The 16,806-nt window shown below is 40.1% G+C and overlaps 1 protein-coding gene across 1 annotated transcript in view; it reads left to right on the forward strand.

Annotated features, from left to right (window-relative positions):
* The first annotated feature begins 13,785 nt into the window (after positions 1-13,785).
* Positions 13,786-16,806, forward strand: part of CCDC172 (coiled-coil domain containing 172) — a 54,972-nt gene continuing 51,951 nt past the window's right edge. The window contains exons 1-2 of the mRNA XM_082722569.1: positions 13,786-14,083; positions 14,271-14,356. Of these exons, the coding sequence (XP_082578695.1) occupies positions 14,005-14,083; positions 14,271-14,356 (165 nt within the window). The 5' untranslated portion in view covers positions 13,786-14,004. The remainder of the gene's footprint in view (positions 14,084-14,270; positions 14,357-16,806) is intronic.

Raw genomic sequence — 16,806 nt, forward strand, 5'->3', positions numbered from 1 at the left:
ATGCAACCTCCTGGATTACAGCCAACCTCTGAAATGGGCTGTAATTTAGAATGATGGCAGCTTCTATAACCTCTATGTTGGAGAGTCACTGGAATTAAAAAAAAAAAAAAATCTCCAAATAGTTTAGGTTCATATTTGAAAATCTGGCTTAAATGTTCTGACATTGAGCCATTTTATTTAATGAAAAGATTTTCTTATCTTATGCAGAGCTCCAAATACTGATCTGAAAGCTGGGGAAAGATTTCTCTGCCTTTTGCCTTTTTGTGGGCGGTAAACGTCTTCTTCTCAGGTTCCACTCTCAACCAGATCGTGAGCATTCTAATGAGCTGGTTGTGGGCACGTCTGCCCCTTTTCCCCACTGCATGAAATCAGATCCACGAAGGCATGGGTAATTGTATGATGCCGTCATCCTGTAGTGAAGGAAGTCCTGGGCTGTTACAGCTTCCAGCTTCTGCCTTTAACAAAAAATGTGTTGTCTCAGGTTCTAAGTCTGGTCCTCCAGGCCCCTTTGAAAAATAGTTTCTGTTACTTCCTTAATGCTGAGAGTTAAATGCTTTTTAAAGAGTTGTATAAGTTAAATATGAGCTGGGTGTGCAGTGTCGGATTTGTAACAGAGCCGCAATTCTCCAAACATACCAATATATTCCAAAATTGCCAGTTGCAGGCCATAAAATATTTACATTATGGAGTAAATAATGTATGTTTAGTAAGAAATGATGAAATATTTACAGTTTTTCTAAAGATACTATATGGTTAGGTTTTTTTTTCCTCTACCACAGCCATTTTTCTTAAAGCAGGCAAAATGGGCAACTTTCGGAGCTCTGAGAACAACAGAGGAGCATCTAGGAAGGGAGAGAATGTTCTGAGGCGCTAAGTAGAAAAGTTTCCACAAGGAGAAGGAACAACAGCTGACCCCAGATATCAAGATACATATTTCATATGCTTAAAGGTCTAGGGAGGCATTAGCAAACAATTTTGGTATTTTTACCATGAAACTGAAGGGTTCCTGGGCCCCATTCACGTGACACAGTTTTTTGCCAGAGTCATTGTGTGGGAGTATTCTGAACCTCAGAGGATGGTATGACCTTCCAAGCTTCCAAACAAACACATTTTTTAAAACCTCTCCCATACGCTCATTGACCCTGAACATGATCTAGAAAACCCAATCACAGTGTCATAAATCCTCACCGCATGTGTTTCAAAAAAAGCCTGAAGAAGCCCTTAACGGAAGTTTTCAACAGAAAACAGAGAGAGTCTCACAAAGAGATTTTCAGCCCTCGACCCACCCTGAGCCATTCCGATAGGATCACCCTCCTGCAGGACCTGGCAATCTTTATTTTTGAAAAGCTTCCCAGGTAATTCTGATGATCATCTGGGTTTGGGAACTGCAGTAGAAAGAATATTGATCCCCAAAAATATCCACATTCTCTTCCCTCCTGGGACCTGTGGGTGTTACCTTATGTGGCAAAAAGGGGGTTATGGATGTAGTTAAATTAAGATTCTTGGGATGGGGTTGTCTCAGGTTATCTGAGGGGCTATAAATGTAATCACAAGTCTCCTTTTCAGAGCGAGTCAGAAGGAGATTTGACAACAGAAAAAGGCAAAGTGAGGATGGAAGTAAGATGCTAGGCTGCTGGCTTTGAAGATGGAGGGAGGGGCAAGGAGCCAAGGAAAGTAGGTGGGCCCTGGAAGTGAGAAAAAGCAGGAACAGATCCTCTCCTAGAACCTCCAGAAGGAACCAGCCCCACTGACATCTCTTTCCTTTTTTAAAATTTGTATTTATTTATTAAAGATTTTATTTATTTATTTGAGAGAGAGAGAGAGAGAGAGAAAACAAGCACAGGCGAGAGAGCATAAGCAGGGGAATGAGGCAGCAGGAGAAGCAGACTTCCCGCTGAGCAGGGAGCCCAACGTGAGGCTCGATCCCAGGACCCCAGAATCATGACCTGAGCCCAAGGTAGATGCTTAACTGACTGAGCCACCCAGGTGCCCTGGCTGACATCTTCTTAGCTCAGTGTAAGAGATTTTGGACATCTGACCTTCAGAATTGTAAAATAATAAATTTGTATTGTTTTAAGCCATCATTTTCCCTGAAGCAGTAGGAAACTAGTTCACGAACCATTGCCCTAAGCCACCTCAGTTTTAGGACTCCTCTGATGCCAGACCCTCAAGGCCTTGGGGTTTAACCTGTTCCCCAGCACAAGTGCAGCCTTGCCTCCAGAAACCACTGCCTGCTGGTCCTCTTCCCATCCATGGTGGGCACTTCCCTCCCAGCCAAATGCCCTTGAGGATGCCATAGGTGCCCAAAAGAGAAAAGGCATCAGTGTGGGACCGTGGCCAATAACTGCATCCCTCAAGTTTGGACATCAAGCCACAAGAATTCATCATAGCCTGCCTGCGTACTCAGCGTTCTGCAGCTCCTCTGGGCAATTCAGAGAACCCGGAGAGGTCACTCCTTATTCTCGAGCTGAGTCCACACACTGCAGAGTGACTGTGGGCACTTAGGTTGCATTTTCCAGGAATGCCAACACTGAGGCTCCCTTGGCCACAGAGGATATGGTCTCATTTTGGGAGAAGAGAAATGCATCACTGCCGTTTAGGGGAAGAAGATGATATCAAGGTATGGGCTTCCCAGTTATATGAACTCTGATTAGAAGACCTGGAAATCCAATCATTTTTCCATAAGTTTAGGCTCTCCATTAGCTGAGGGACCCATTAACAAATTGTCTTGCAGCCCTTAAAATGTAGCTCTATTTTCCAAGGAGGGGCGGGGGGGAAGCTCGGTATTGTATCAGTATTTGCTCCTATCAGAACTCCTCGCAGTGAAAGGGGCGGGCGGGGGTGGGGGTGGGGTGGAGATGGCAGCTGCAGAGAGCTGGGATAGCATCTTGTTTCTATGACAACAGTGTCTGCTCTGCTCCCGAGCTCCATCTGGTATTTTCAGGCTTAACAGCCAGGTAGCATCTAAATGCCTCGTGGAAAAAAAAAAAAAAAAAGTATCGATAGAGATTCTTCAGATCAGGCACAAATAAATACAGCAACACCCTGTCCTTTCTGAGAATAACAGTGAATTAGTTCACCAGCAACAGGGCATCACAAAGACAAACCACTTGGTCCATGGAACATGCTCGCCTCTATATTATGGACTAAGCAAGCACAACGCGCACATAAAATAAAGTGCTATTGGGGCAGATGGGGACTTTTTCCTAAAGGCAATCTAATGAGGCTCGCACGGGATGATTCTCTCCTTAGTCTCGTGCTCTCTTCCCATCCCGCTCCGTGGAGCTCTGTGTGCTTTAGGTAATCTGGATGCAGCAGCTCTTACCTACCTCACTGACCTTCCTTTCAGATTTTATCCTTGTTGATTACTGTTCCCTGGCAGCTCTGCAGAATTTATGAGAAGCTGAATTTCAGTCCTCCTCCATGGGCACTCGTTCACAGAAAAGCATGCTTTTAAAACAGCACAACACGACACAGCCGATTTTTACCTTCCCCTACCCTCATATTGAACATAATTGAGTGAAAGCACCTCCTTTTCCTTCCTTTATGGTACAATCATTAAAAACAACATTTTTACCAAGTCATAATTTATCTGAAATATGATGCAATACGGCTCCATACCTAGGTTGTCATGCAATACCTGAGATACACTTGTAATAAAAAATCACTCATTGTTTATCAGACGTTCAAATTTAACTGGGCATGCTGTGTCTTTATTTGCTGAATCTGGCAGTCCTGTTTATAGGCAAGAATACGGGCCTTTGCAACTCACCTGATCGCTTAAGCTTTGATACATTATATCACAATGTGAGCACATTAAACTGAGTATTGGTTTCCAGCATTTCCTGGTTATTACAACAAACATTTAAATGTTCGTTGTTTACACCAGAAAGTTTATTTACACGAAAGTTTTGCATACATTCATTTTTCTCCTTTATTTACTCAATGCAGATTTCCTGGGCACCTGCTACTAGCTTGGCACCACTCTGGGAGCTGGGAATCCACAATGCACAAAACAAACTGGTGCTTCCTCGTGAAGCCAACATTCTCTTGTGGCTCCTGGTTTTTGTTTCAGGACTTTTACTCCCATTGCATACAAGGCACTCTGATATACAAAGGCCCATCACATAGGGGTCCGTCCCCCAAAGCAGATAAACTATACTAGATTCGTTGTCCCTTACTCATCTCCAAATTTCCCCCAGCCTCATCAAGTCAATCCCAAGTCTTTCCATGAACATTTAGTTACAGAAGAAATTTAAACTGTCATTTTTCACTTCCTTTGCCCCTCAGTATCCCAGATTGGGAGACAGGTGGTCCTGGAAGGGGGGGACATTTCCTTATCTCTTTCTAAAGTCCTCTCTTGTCTTCCCTGAGATCCATCCACTTGAAGGTCCCTGCTCTGTCCTCTCTCCTCTGCCCTCACAGGAGAGTCAGACAAATGAGTGGCCCGTAACTCCTTCTGTCCTCTACACTCCTTTCTGTGTTGCCCCAACTCTTTTCTTTTCAACGATTTCATCCATTTGATACTGGTCACTACTAAACCAGACAGGATAATTAAAGTTGTGCCATATTCCAGAAAGTTTTTGAGATATGGACCTATTGTAAATTTTTTTCTAGATGAGTCAGATTCTTTCCCTTATATCTCACATTTTGCGACACACTCCGTTTTATTTTATGAGAAGTCTAGGTAGGATATTATATACACTCAGGTATGATATTTAAAATGTATAACCACCATGGTAGACAAAATAAGGACCCCTAAAGACATTTCCATCCTAATCCCTGAAACCTATGAAATCCCTGAATCCCTGAAACCTATCCCTGAAAACAATGTCACTTTATATGGCAAAAGGGACTTTCAAGTTGTGATCAAGTTAAGGATCTTGAGGTGGTGAGAGCATCTTGACTTATCCTGATAGGATTACAAACATCCTTATAACAGAGTGGAAGGAATGTCAGAGGAGAGAGATTTTATGGGGCTACCATGCTGACTTGAAGATGGAGGAAGGGGCAGGAGCCCAGGGACGCAGGGAACCTCTATAAGCCAGAACAGGCAAGGAAGAAAATTAGCCTCTTGTGCTTCCAGAAGGACAGTGGATCCTTTGATTTTTGCCTAGGAAAACCCATATTGGACTTGTAACCTCCAGAGCTATAAGATAACACATTTGTGTTGTTTTAAGTCACCGAAGTTGTGGTGATTTGTTATAGCCTCAAGAAGACAATATACAGATAGGCTCAGACACTGAGAAATCAGAACTGACTCTGAGCAGGCTCCTCGAGGCGCTTTGCTGAGTGCTACCTCTTAGTTGCCAGGTTGTGGGAGCTCTGGATGGTCATAGAGTTGGGAGCCCCCAGTGGTGGAAGTTGGAGGTGGAGGTCTGGGGTGGTAGTTATTGACCAAACCCTGCGGGAGTATTTAAGTATTTTTATTGCCACAGTGGGTATACGTGTGGATTTCTGCTTGCACAAACTTATGCACAACTAAATCTGATGGATATAGGGTGGATTCTGGCATGACTCTTGAATTTTTCTTCCCTAAGTCCCTGATTTTAACTTTTAATCAAAGTGGACAAAACAATGATTCTAATATAATTCTATACTCATTTCTATCTGTCCTATACTGGAATTTTCCAGGGTGCGGACTGGGATGACTGCTTCTTGCTCAAGAGCTGTTAAAGATGAAATTCTTACTTGTTTGTTTGATTGTTTTTCCAACTTACTATCTGAACTTTCCATCTCTAAATATTAAGAGGATTTTTTCCCCTTTTCAACTCTCCTATTGTCTCCTTTCTTTAATCCTGCCTCTCCTCTCCACAGTGAAAACAAGTGAAATAAGGGGAAAAGAGAGTCAGTGACTTGCTCAAAGTCTCCTAGCTAGTTATCAGCCACCCTGAGCATTGGACCTGGGTCAACACCCCATCCAGGGGTATGATGTCACACCTCCACAAGGGAACAATGCTTAGGGGTCACCCTTTTATTCTTAAAATGCGTTCAGTCTCCTACAGATTCCTCTTTGGCCTTCCACTGCATTCTGAATACAATCTGGACTGCTTCCATTGCTTTCAGGGCCCTGCACGATGCAGCCCTGCCCTCTTCACCATCCTGGTCGGTGCAATGACCCCACTGGTCCTCTCCATTCTCAGACACCAGCTCTGTCCTGGCATAAGGGCTTCGTGAGAGCACAGATGTGTTGCCCACACCTTCGGCAGCGGGTGCTTGCCCCACACAGTTACATTTCACACTTACACTTGCTCTGTGTGCCTTGAGTTAATGAATGTGCATACTTTGCTGCCTGTTGGCTTGTAGGCTCCATGCGTGCAGAGAGCTCATTCATCTTGTTCACTGTTGCAGCAGAGCCTGGGACCCAGTAGTTCTTCAATGAACACTTTATGGAAGATGTCTGTGGTCATTCCTCACGGCCTCCCCCTAAAGTCATCTTCCCACTCCCAAAGCACAGAATTCCTAGTCTATCTTGCAAACCACTGACACGGGCTGCCAACCAGATGCAGGGGGCCAAATAAAAGGAAACACAAGGTGTCTGGTCATTTATGTAAAATATCATAGCTGGCACTTAAAGGAAGTAGAAACTAGCTTTCTGACCTCTGCAGTAATCAGCTTACACCGTGAAGCAGGAGATTTGAATCCCCTTATCTACTTCTAGATGAGAATATTATGTCTCATTTACAGTTACAGCCTTCTGGACTGAAATATCATATTTTATGAGTAATAGCATCTGTAAGTAAGATAAAAGACATCTCAAAAGAAAATGAAAGCATTTAAAATACAACAATTACCGAAATAAAATCATCTTTAGGACATTCTTCTGACAAGTTCTCTTAGGGTTTATTAATTTCTTCTAAGAATATCACCATGAATCTTTTTTATGAGTGTTTGGATCCTGTGTGCACAATCTTTGCATTTATTCACTTGAGGCTAAGGCACAATAGAGTTCAGGATCTCAGCCTTTTCCTGCTTTCCTCCGCATTAACATCTTGAAAAAGGAAATTGTAAAGGTATAGTATCAAACAGTTTAAGAAACCTATTGATGTATGCGTTTCATAAGTAGAATAATGAGATCTAGCAGGAACAGAATTACAAGACCAACAAATTTCAAATGATGATGTATATACGACTTCAGTAATTCTAATATTTGCAATATTTCCTTATTTGTTTTCAGATATTTAAACTCCTTTCACTCTGTATGCATTCCCTTCAATTCTATTCCACAATTACCTACTATTACCTATGAAATAATCAGCTTATTCTGTTTAAAATGTTTCTTACTGAGCTCTTTTATTTCAACGCTAATTAATTGTTTCCTTTAACCATCTTACAGAGTTTCCATATTCTATTATCAACACACCTGCAATGTCAAATAAAAGATAAGTTTTATGAGCCATGTAAACTATGATAAAACATTTTGAACTGTCTATGGCATCATGAAGGGTAAATAATGACAGTGTCTGGCTTTTATAAGGTAATACTATTGTATTAGGGCCGCTAAGTCATTCCAACATTGGAAACATAAAGTAATTTTATCCTGACAAATGAGCAATTTAGCAAATTGTTTTAAGAAGAAAAAGGATTTATATAGTTCGCCATATATGTATATATATATAGACATTACATTTTTTTCAAACTTTCTAAAGATTCACTGTGAATAATTCATTGAAAGTAATAGAAATATTAAAATTTATCCCAAATTTCCAAATAGTCACTATGACTAATTTCCTGAACTTAATAGAAATCTTCATAGAAATTATAATAAGAGAATATGTTAATTGTTGACCTAAATTTGAATGTATTCAAAGAGTCATTTATTTGCTGAGTAACCATGTACTTATTAGGTAGGCAAAGACTATGTTAATGATGAAAACAAATAACTGGTAAGATAAAAAACACACCTGGAATTTCTCTTTTAATTCTTTCTGTGTAATCCCAGACTACTTAAATTTATTGTCATGGAAACTACAACTTGATCCAACCAGATTTCAAGGCCCTCATTTATTCATCTTTATAATTGAAAATTCTTACTTCCCTTCCATATAGTGTCCACCAATAAATATTTATTAAAACAAATGAATTATACAAGGTGAAGAAGAGTGGTTTCCAGGTTCTGTTTTGTTTCTGTTTTCCAGAGCTGACAGGCTGATCTCCTGGATAGGGACCCCTGGGGCAGTCTTCCCGGACCCTTGCTTGGACCTTTTCTTGGCTCCTGACCCTGACAGTGTGAAAAGCCAAGTCCACCAGCATCACTACAGCTTTTTATTTCCAAAGAGTTTGCTGTTTCATGACTCCTAATGCGTTGTTGGAATTTCTTCATACAATATATTTCACAAGCAAAACAAGTTTGTTTTTCTCAATCAATAATTAAGAATTGACAGTTTGCTTTCATTTCTATTACAGAAGTGTAAGATGAAAAATTAAATTGATAGCTTTAAATATTTATATATATATGACTTTATCAAATATGTGTGTGTATTTTTGTATATATCCATAAGGATCTATGCATGTGTGTTTTCCCTATATACACCTATAGCTAGCTAGCTAGCTAGCAAGCTCCTAATCTCCTTAATGGAGAAGGGCTCCTACAGTAGGTGAATTGCCCCAGGCCTGCTCTGAACTTTAGCTGTTACACCCTTGCTTCAAACTCTTACTAGAAAGTTCAATATAGAAAAAAGATAAAAGAGGACTTCTTTTTTTTTTTTTTTAAAGAGGACTTCTTTTAACTAAAATACTTGAAAGCCACTGGTGAACAAAACAGATCTTTCATTGGAGCAGAAGGAATTAGGAAGGAGTTCCAGACCTAGCTCTGACATTAATTGCCTCTGCCATGTTGAGGAAATCCATCAACCTCCAAGGCCTCAGTGCTAACATCTATAAAATGAAAGTATTGTGCAAGATGTTTTTAAAGTCCAAGACAAACACTAAACATTAAACTACTTTAAACACGAAATACTTCGGTTGTAATAGAAATAAATCAGTCACTTAAGTTTAAAAAAAAAACAAACCATAACTCTTTCTTCCAACTTAACTTTTAAGGTCTGCTATATGCATCGAATTGGGTCCCCACCCCCCACCCCCCCAAAATACATTAGAGTCCTAAATCTCTGGTAGCTCAGAATGTGAGTTTATTTGGAAACAGGGTTATCACAGGTGTAATTATTTAAGATGAGGTCATACTGGTGTATGGTAGGTCTTTTATCCAATATGACTGGTGTCCTTATAAGAGGAAAGAGACAAAGAGACAGAGACAGACTTGGAGAACGTCAACGGATAATGGAGGTAGAGATTGAAGTGTTGCATCTAAAAACCGAAGAACACCAAAAATGACCCTCAGGGATCATCAGCTATGAAGAGGCAAAGGCCTGAATATCCTTAGAGAGCCCAGAAGGAACGAACCCTGCCAACATCTTGATTTCAGACATTTGGCCTCCAGAAATGTGAGAGAATAAATTTCTGTTGTTCTAAATCACTGAGTTGTGGTATTTTTGTTATAGCAGCTCTAGGAAACAAATATAAATATTAGGAATTGAATATGATACTTTGTATACAAATTTCATTTTTAGTTTTACATGTTAGATATATAGTGACTTAAATAAGCATTTACAAAGCATGATCCATTCTCAATTATTTTTCTTTCAATAACATTTGATTTTAATTGGTTATATATGGATTGCATTATTAGCCCGAATTCCGCTGTCAAAAAATATCTTCCAAAAAGATATTAACTTGTTGGTGATAAGTGTATTTTTGGGAAATATATCTGCTTTGAAATGAAACACAGCTGCTGAAACAGTCTTATTTTCTCCAGCCTCTAGTTTTTGGAAGCAGGAAATGAAGTAGTTAAGGATCTGCCTTAAGATTTTATCAGGGTTTAAATCCTGATTCTGCTACCATATGTGACCATGGACAAGTTACTCAATTCTCTCTGCCTCACTTCTCCAACTGTAATATGGAAAAAAATAAAAGCCTTGAACTTATAAATTTACTGGGTTGCTTAAGAGAATTAGGATGTGTCAAGGTCTCAGACAAGAGTTGGCATGTAGTAAGTTATTAATACACGTTAGCTGTTATTTTCTTCCTTTCTAGTGCTTCAAACCTCTGCCACAGATGGGCCACGTGGAGCAAATTTGACAGACCCCTCACCTGTGGAAAATATGAAAAGTGTTAAAGACCATCTGAATGTTGGCTTCATCTAACTGTCTTTCCCCACTCCCTTACTAGCTATCTACTGAAGTCACACCCTCCTTGAAAAGGTAGCTCATGTTTTATCCCCCAGTGATAAGTCTCCTGCCATCACGTACTTCAGATTTATTTTTTCTCCCTCTGCCATATTCCCCTAGCACAAGGGGGAAGCTCTTGTATACAGTCTGCTTAGGAGTTATTTGTGCATGCTATGTCCCATTTGATAGACAATGACCTCCAGGAGGACAGGGCTTGCACCTTTCAATTTTGTATCATCTGTAGTACCTAGCAGAGATTTTTTTTTTTATACTTAGTAGATACTCAATAAATGGTTGTTAAACTTGGTTGAACTTACATTTTGTTTTTCTTTTTGGCAGATGCCCTAAGAAAAACATTAAAAAAATGAATTACTTTTCTTCTTTTCATTGCAATATATATGCCCTGGGCTAGCAGGTATTTGCAAGCCTGGCTTAGAACCTAGGGAAGTCATCAATCTAAAAATGGGGAGGAAATACATTTTAAATCACAAGAGCAATATAGCCTTATGTAAGGCCTTCTAGCAAAGCAATTATCAATGACTCAATAACCCAGGTGCTAGAGTTATTATGAACAAAAGTCTGAGGTTGAGAGACAATGAGTGATCTTAACTTTTATATGCCATAGGTATGCAATTCAATGAAACATGTACAGATGGAAAGTTGAGATCTGAGAATCATATGTGGGTATCATAATGCAAATAATTGGCTTTCTTTCTGAAGAACATCTGTTGAAACATCTGAAAGCAGTTGTTTATACTGATGCCAAAATGCTGAAAAATATAATAATTCTCCAATGAGGTTAGAAATATCCGGGGGAAGAAAAATAGTTCTTATGTAGTTTTGTTTTTATTAAATCCTGTTGTTTCTCTAATATGGCACATAGGAGATACTCAATAATATTTGTTGAATGAATGTTGAATGAATAGCAGAGACTCATTAAACAGTTGTTGAATGAATCATTTTTTCAGGCTTATAAGATACCATTTTCAGAAAATGGTATGCCCTAGTTTTACCATGCCATATACCATTTTTATTTGGCATAAATTGAAGTAATGCTACTCTTGCTCTGAATATCGTAGAATGCAATGTAGAAAGTAATCAGCCTGTATATCTTTAAGAATAAATATCTTACTGAGGAATATATATGAATAAAGCAATATATAAACCAATAATGAAGTATATGATACATGAATATAAAGTTAGTATATGATAATAATATTTTAATATCCTGACATGTTTCTTTCACTCATTATTATAAAACACTTAAAATTTGGGGCCCCTGGGTGACTCTGTTGGTTAAGCATCTGCCTTCAGCCAAGGTCATGATCCTGAGGTCCCAGAATGGAGCCCCACAGTGGGTTCCCTGCTCAGAGGAGAGCTTGCTTCTCCCTATTCCTCTGCACCCCCCACACTGTCCCAATTCCTCAAACAAATAAATAAAATCTTAAACAAATAAACAGAAAAACACTTAAAATTTGAATTGTGGGCTTGCACAATCATGTTTGTTTCAACAAATAAAAGAAAAGGAAAATCCCTGCTAATGTCTATGGCAGTAGTGCTCTAAGAAAAATTGAACTTGGGATTTAAAAACACCAAAATATTCTGTGATATGAAGACTGCAGAAGATGAAGAAGCCACATCTTCCCCATAACCCCATCCCAGAATTTCTGCAGTTTCTCTCTTGCATACGCCTGTGCAAGTGAGGCGACTAGGCTCCCCAAAGGCTGCCCGAATTCCACTCTGCCAAGTTTTCAGTACAGAAAGAACATGTTAAATAATAAATGTGAGTTTGAGTGTAACTAATAAAATTGGAATGTTAAAGAGCAGCATGCTTTTGAAAAGCAACCTCCTTGTGAGAATGCTCCCTGCTCAAGTCCACGGGAAATAATTCTGAAGGGAGTGATATTAATTAGTAATATAATTTATCTTCTGGAAGCCCTTTCCTTTGATAGCACTGTGGCACAGTTCATAAGCTTCCAAGCGAGTGCTCAAAGAAAATGGTTAACCACAATTTCTGTTTTGTTTTCCATCCTTGAACAGATAAAAGAGTCAAATTTATTTCAGTATATCTGAGTTTTATACACGTATCACATGGCGGAGGATTATGAAGATATAAAAGTGTATTTATGGAGAGTTTTCAATGAAATGGTAAGATGCTTATGATGTAATCAAAGGAAAATAGAGCAGTATCCAAAATTAAATTCATGGCCTCTGATCTCAGATTTCTTGGTTTCCGCTCTAGCTCTGCCATATACTAGGTATGGTACCTTGGCAAGATACTTAACTTTCCTGCTTTCAGTTTTCTCATCTAATACGATGAAGGTAATAGTAAAAATCATTGTGTTCAGAATAGTGCCCAGCATATACTCCATAAGTATTAACTGTAATTATTATTATTGCATATTCACAATATTGCCAAGCTTGTAAAAGAAAAATGCAAGGTGAGGAGGAATTTCTGGAAGGCAGTAGCCAAAATGTTATTAATATTTGCTTCTGAATGGTATGTTTATGGATAATTCTTTTCTACAGCATTACACTTTTCTGTAAGTATTCTTTTGTAATACAGTTTAAAAATTAAGTTTTATGCCTACATGGCTTGATGGAAATTGAGGTGGAAATCTGGAATAGGTTAAAACTTACAGCACACTATGCTACAGCATTAATGAAATATTAAGAATTTTATACAGATGATGCGATAGAATTCACATTTATCTTCTTTCAATTCTAACACAATCTAACTAAACATTATTTTTTAAAGTTTAGCCAATGTCAGTTCTACATTCGGAAAAAAAAGTCAAATGTTTATTACGATCTTACAATTTTGGCCTACTAAAACTAAAAATGCTTTATTTTTTAATTTGAAAATCCCATGCAAAAATCCCAAAGGTGCCTTTCATGTTTAAGCTTTAATTAGCAACCACTTTGGTCTCTGACACATATTGTGCAGATATTGAAGTGTTAATATTACTGAAGCTTGATTACAAAAGGCAATGATTAATTTTAAAGCAGACTAAAAAGATATGCCCTGATTACAAAGGAATGATTAAGGCGGAATGTCAGACGTTGCACATTTAGAGCAGTCTTTGCCACAGTCAAAGGATAAGACGTTGCAGTTTATATTTAGAATCACGGGTACTTAGTTCTTCATAATGCCGGGTGTTTGTGTCTCGGAGAAAGATCACCACAAGTCCAAGTACGGCCTTAAGACCTTTGGGGCCCCCTGGCCGAAGCGAAGGCCCTGACGCAGACTGGACCCAACGAGGCGCCGTAGTTCAGTCCCCACCCGGCCAGGCCAACCGGAGGCCCCTGCTGCGGCCTGCAGGAAGGGCTCCAGCCCACGGGGTTGTTAGCGAGTACACGGATGACTGTGAGACAGAACAACCCTGTGAGGACGGTCGCCCGAAAAAGAGAGGGGGTGGAGGGGAAAAGGCCAGAAACACCGAGGGGTGCCGCCTAGGCCGGCTCAGGCGCCATACCTGGGCGCCTCCATTTTTATTTGCCACTGGCAGGGACAGGAAACCCGCGACGGCCCGGGGCCTCGACGGGGGGAGCTGCGTTCAGTCGGGGAACGAAAGCCGGGCTTCTGGCCCAGGCAGGGCGAGGGTGCAGGGTGCGAGGGGGGTGAACGGCTGTCCTTTGTTAGCCTCGCCCATCCCGAGTCGAGGCCAGCCCGGGGATAGCCCCGCACCGTCCTCCTTCCTCACTCCGCAGTGCCCCTCGCGCTCCTCGCCCGCAGGTACCGAAAGGCGTCGACGGATCGGCGGGAGCCCGGCCCGAGATGAGTTTAGAGTCCCTGTTTCGGCACATCATCTTCTCGGAGCATCAGGCCGAGGAGGGTCGCCGCGTGATCCGAGAAGGTGGGTGCTTCGGTCGCCCGCTGGGGGGTGGGGTGGGGTCCCTTGTCTCCTCCAGGTGGGGGCTCAGAGCGAAAGGCAGCCCCCAGGGCGCGGGCGGAGAAGGGAGGGGGCTCGGCTGTCCCCGTGCACAGGCCTGGGGACTCCAGAAAGCTAGAAGAGGTGTTTAAGGATTTCCTTTGTATTCCAGTGAGGTCCGAGATAAACAGATGTCGTGAAGAAATGAAGAAAGCAGCCGAGCTGCTGAACGAGGAGAAAGCCAAGTTGGAATCTAAGGTAGCTTGACATGGAGAGCTTGAAAAAAAAAAATCTATTCGAAATTGCCTTTTTGAAGATATTTTATTATTTAACCAGTTGTCCTTCAAGTAGGAAGCGTACCCCTGGGCTGGTTAGTGCAGTGCCTTCTTGCTGGATAATATCCCAAACTCCAGGTCCAGGGACACTCATTCCAACAAGGCCCTTGTCCCAAGGAAACCAGCTTAAGGAATGGAGACTTGATGGTCCGTGGTGTGGGATGGTTGACTTTTTAAAAGAGCCCAATATCACTGGAAAAAATAATTGCTCAATAAGTAGTTGGTGCAGCGTATACGTTTTAAATAGTAAATAATTGAAGAAGTGTGCCCTGTTGATGTAACAGTAGGAATGTGACTTTCCATCCAGTCTCTGCCTTTTGTATTTTTCAATTCTCTACCACATTTGGGACATTTCTTTCATCCTAAAGTGTAATTGTTTCACTAGCATCTCTCTTTTCTGCATCATTTGGAAAGTTATGTTATTTAAGTAGAAGCCAGGCAATCCAGTGGCTTCCTGAAGGGAGATTTTGAAGGGTGGGTAGAATTCTGGAAAGGCAGAAATAAGTAATAGGAGAAAAGTACTGGGGACAGAGAGAGGAAATGAATGAAAGGGAGACATGCCCAAGGCATATTGGGAGAGAAATCTAGTCAAAGCAGAGAGCGGCTATCTGAGAATAGGACGAAAGCATTCCAGGCTTTTGATCAGGGAGCGGTGTGATAAAAGTGGTTTTAGGAAGATTTCTCGGAGCCCTGGGAGGAGGGGAGCTAAGAACATCATCCAAGCATGCCCTCATGATAACCTTGCCTATGGGGGAAGACAGGACGACAGTCATTCAAAAGTATTTATTCAACACCTAGAGATAAACTAAGCGAGCCCTGCGCAGTGGGAAATCTGTTTGAGGAAGACTGTTTGCTTAAAAAATGTTGATTTTAACTGACTAGGGTGAGGAATTTCTGGCTTTCTTTGTGAACAAAGTAGTCATCAATCCCTTCTCTACCTGGTGAGTTTCGGCTCTTCTGCCAGGTCTTACTCAAAGGTCACCTGTGAAGCCCGCCCTTGGGCAGCTTGGAAATTTTTTAAATTACAGTTCAGGGTACCATGTTAAAATTAAACAAGAGTACTTACTTGAATTTGTGTTTGTACCCCCTCACTGTTTTGGAAGCAACGTATTTGGAATTTTTTTCTTAACCATCTTATGTTTCCATAGCTTATGTCCAGGGCCTCGCCCCTAGTTTACTTTGGTGTTTGAATGAATTAATGATTACTAATAGTAAGATAATAGGGAGAGTGCTGTCCTTTAAAATAGAAGTTTGGACTGTTACTCAAGTGAGACCCTAGGTCCTGTTTTGCTTGTGAGTAGCAGATAAAGTAGCTGGGAACACTGTAAGCTGATGGGAAGGGCAGAGCTTTAAGAATGTCATGACGTAGCTTTCTTTTTCTTGAAAAAGAATTCAGATACTTAAGCATTGGTAACTGGAAACTAATGGAAGTAATAGGCAAAACATACAAATTGGTAATACTTAGCTGATACTTACTGAGCACTTACTGTATGCTGGGCACTATTCTAAATGCTTCACCCATGTTAACTCCTTTAACCCTGCCAGGAATCCTGTGATGAGGCACCATTATTAATCTCCCTTTATGGGTGAGGAAACACAGAGGTTAACGGACTTGCCCGTGATATATAATTAAAAACAATTAAGCTACCATAATGAAAGTAACAACTGAGTAATGACAGAATATTTTACTAAAACGGATTTCTTGAGCTCTTCTTAGACTTTTTTTCTTCATAAAATCCACATGTAATAATGTATCTGAAGCTTTTGCAGTTAGTTTAGGGCAGTTTTTAAAAGGTCACTTATGTAAGTTTTTCTACAAAATGTATTTTTCCCAGATTGGTGAAGATACTGACCTGACAGATAACAAATATTAAAAAAATTTGCTCTTTATATGTCTTCTTTGAAAAAAAAAATTGGTTTACTCTTTGTACTATTTTTCTTTTTTAGCAGCCTGTTTTGTTGAAAATGGAAATGTAATTTGTTGCTAAAATACACATACATAAAAATGTTGACTCAAATATTTATGCTTGAGAAAAGACAGAGCAAGTCCTTAACATTGTTTAGAAACATCTGCTGAAATTTCTAATTAATATAAGCTCTTAAATGTGGATTGTTTTTTAATCAGCTCATATACATGGGTAATAGTATGATTGTATCTTACTAATAAAATTAACATAAAAGGTTCACCGTTTCATACAATACTAATTTGTAATTGAAATAATTTGATTTATAATATAGTCAAAATGGTGTGTGTGAGTATGTATGGATAAAGATTTTAAAAGTGGAACCACAATTATAATGTAGATGACTAATGGGAGGAACTGAAGAAGTAATCATAAATTGATTTCTTGTATCTTTTATTCTCAGAGTTAA

The sequence above is a fragment of the Mustela nivalis genome (assembly GCF_964662115.1).
Source record: "Mustela nivalis genome assembly, chromosome: 2".
Classification (NCBI taxonomy): Eukaryota; Metazoa; Chordata; class Mammalia; order Carnivora; family Mustelidae; genus Mustela; species Mustela nivalis.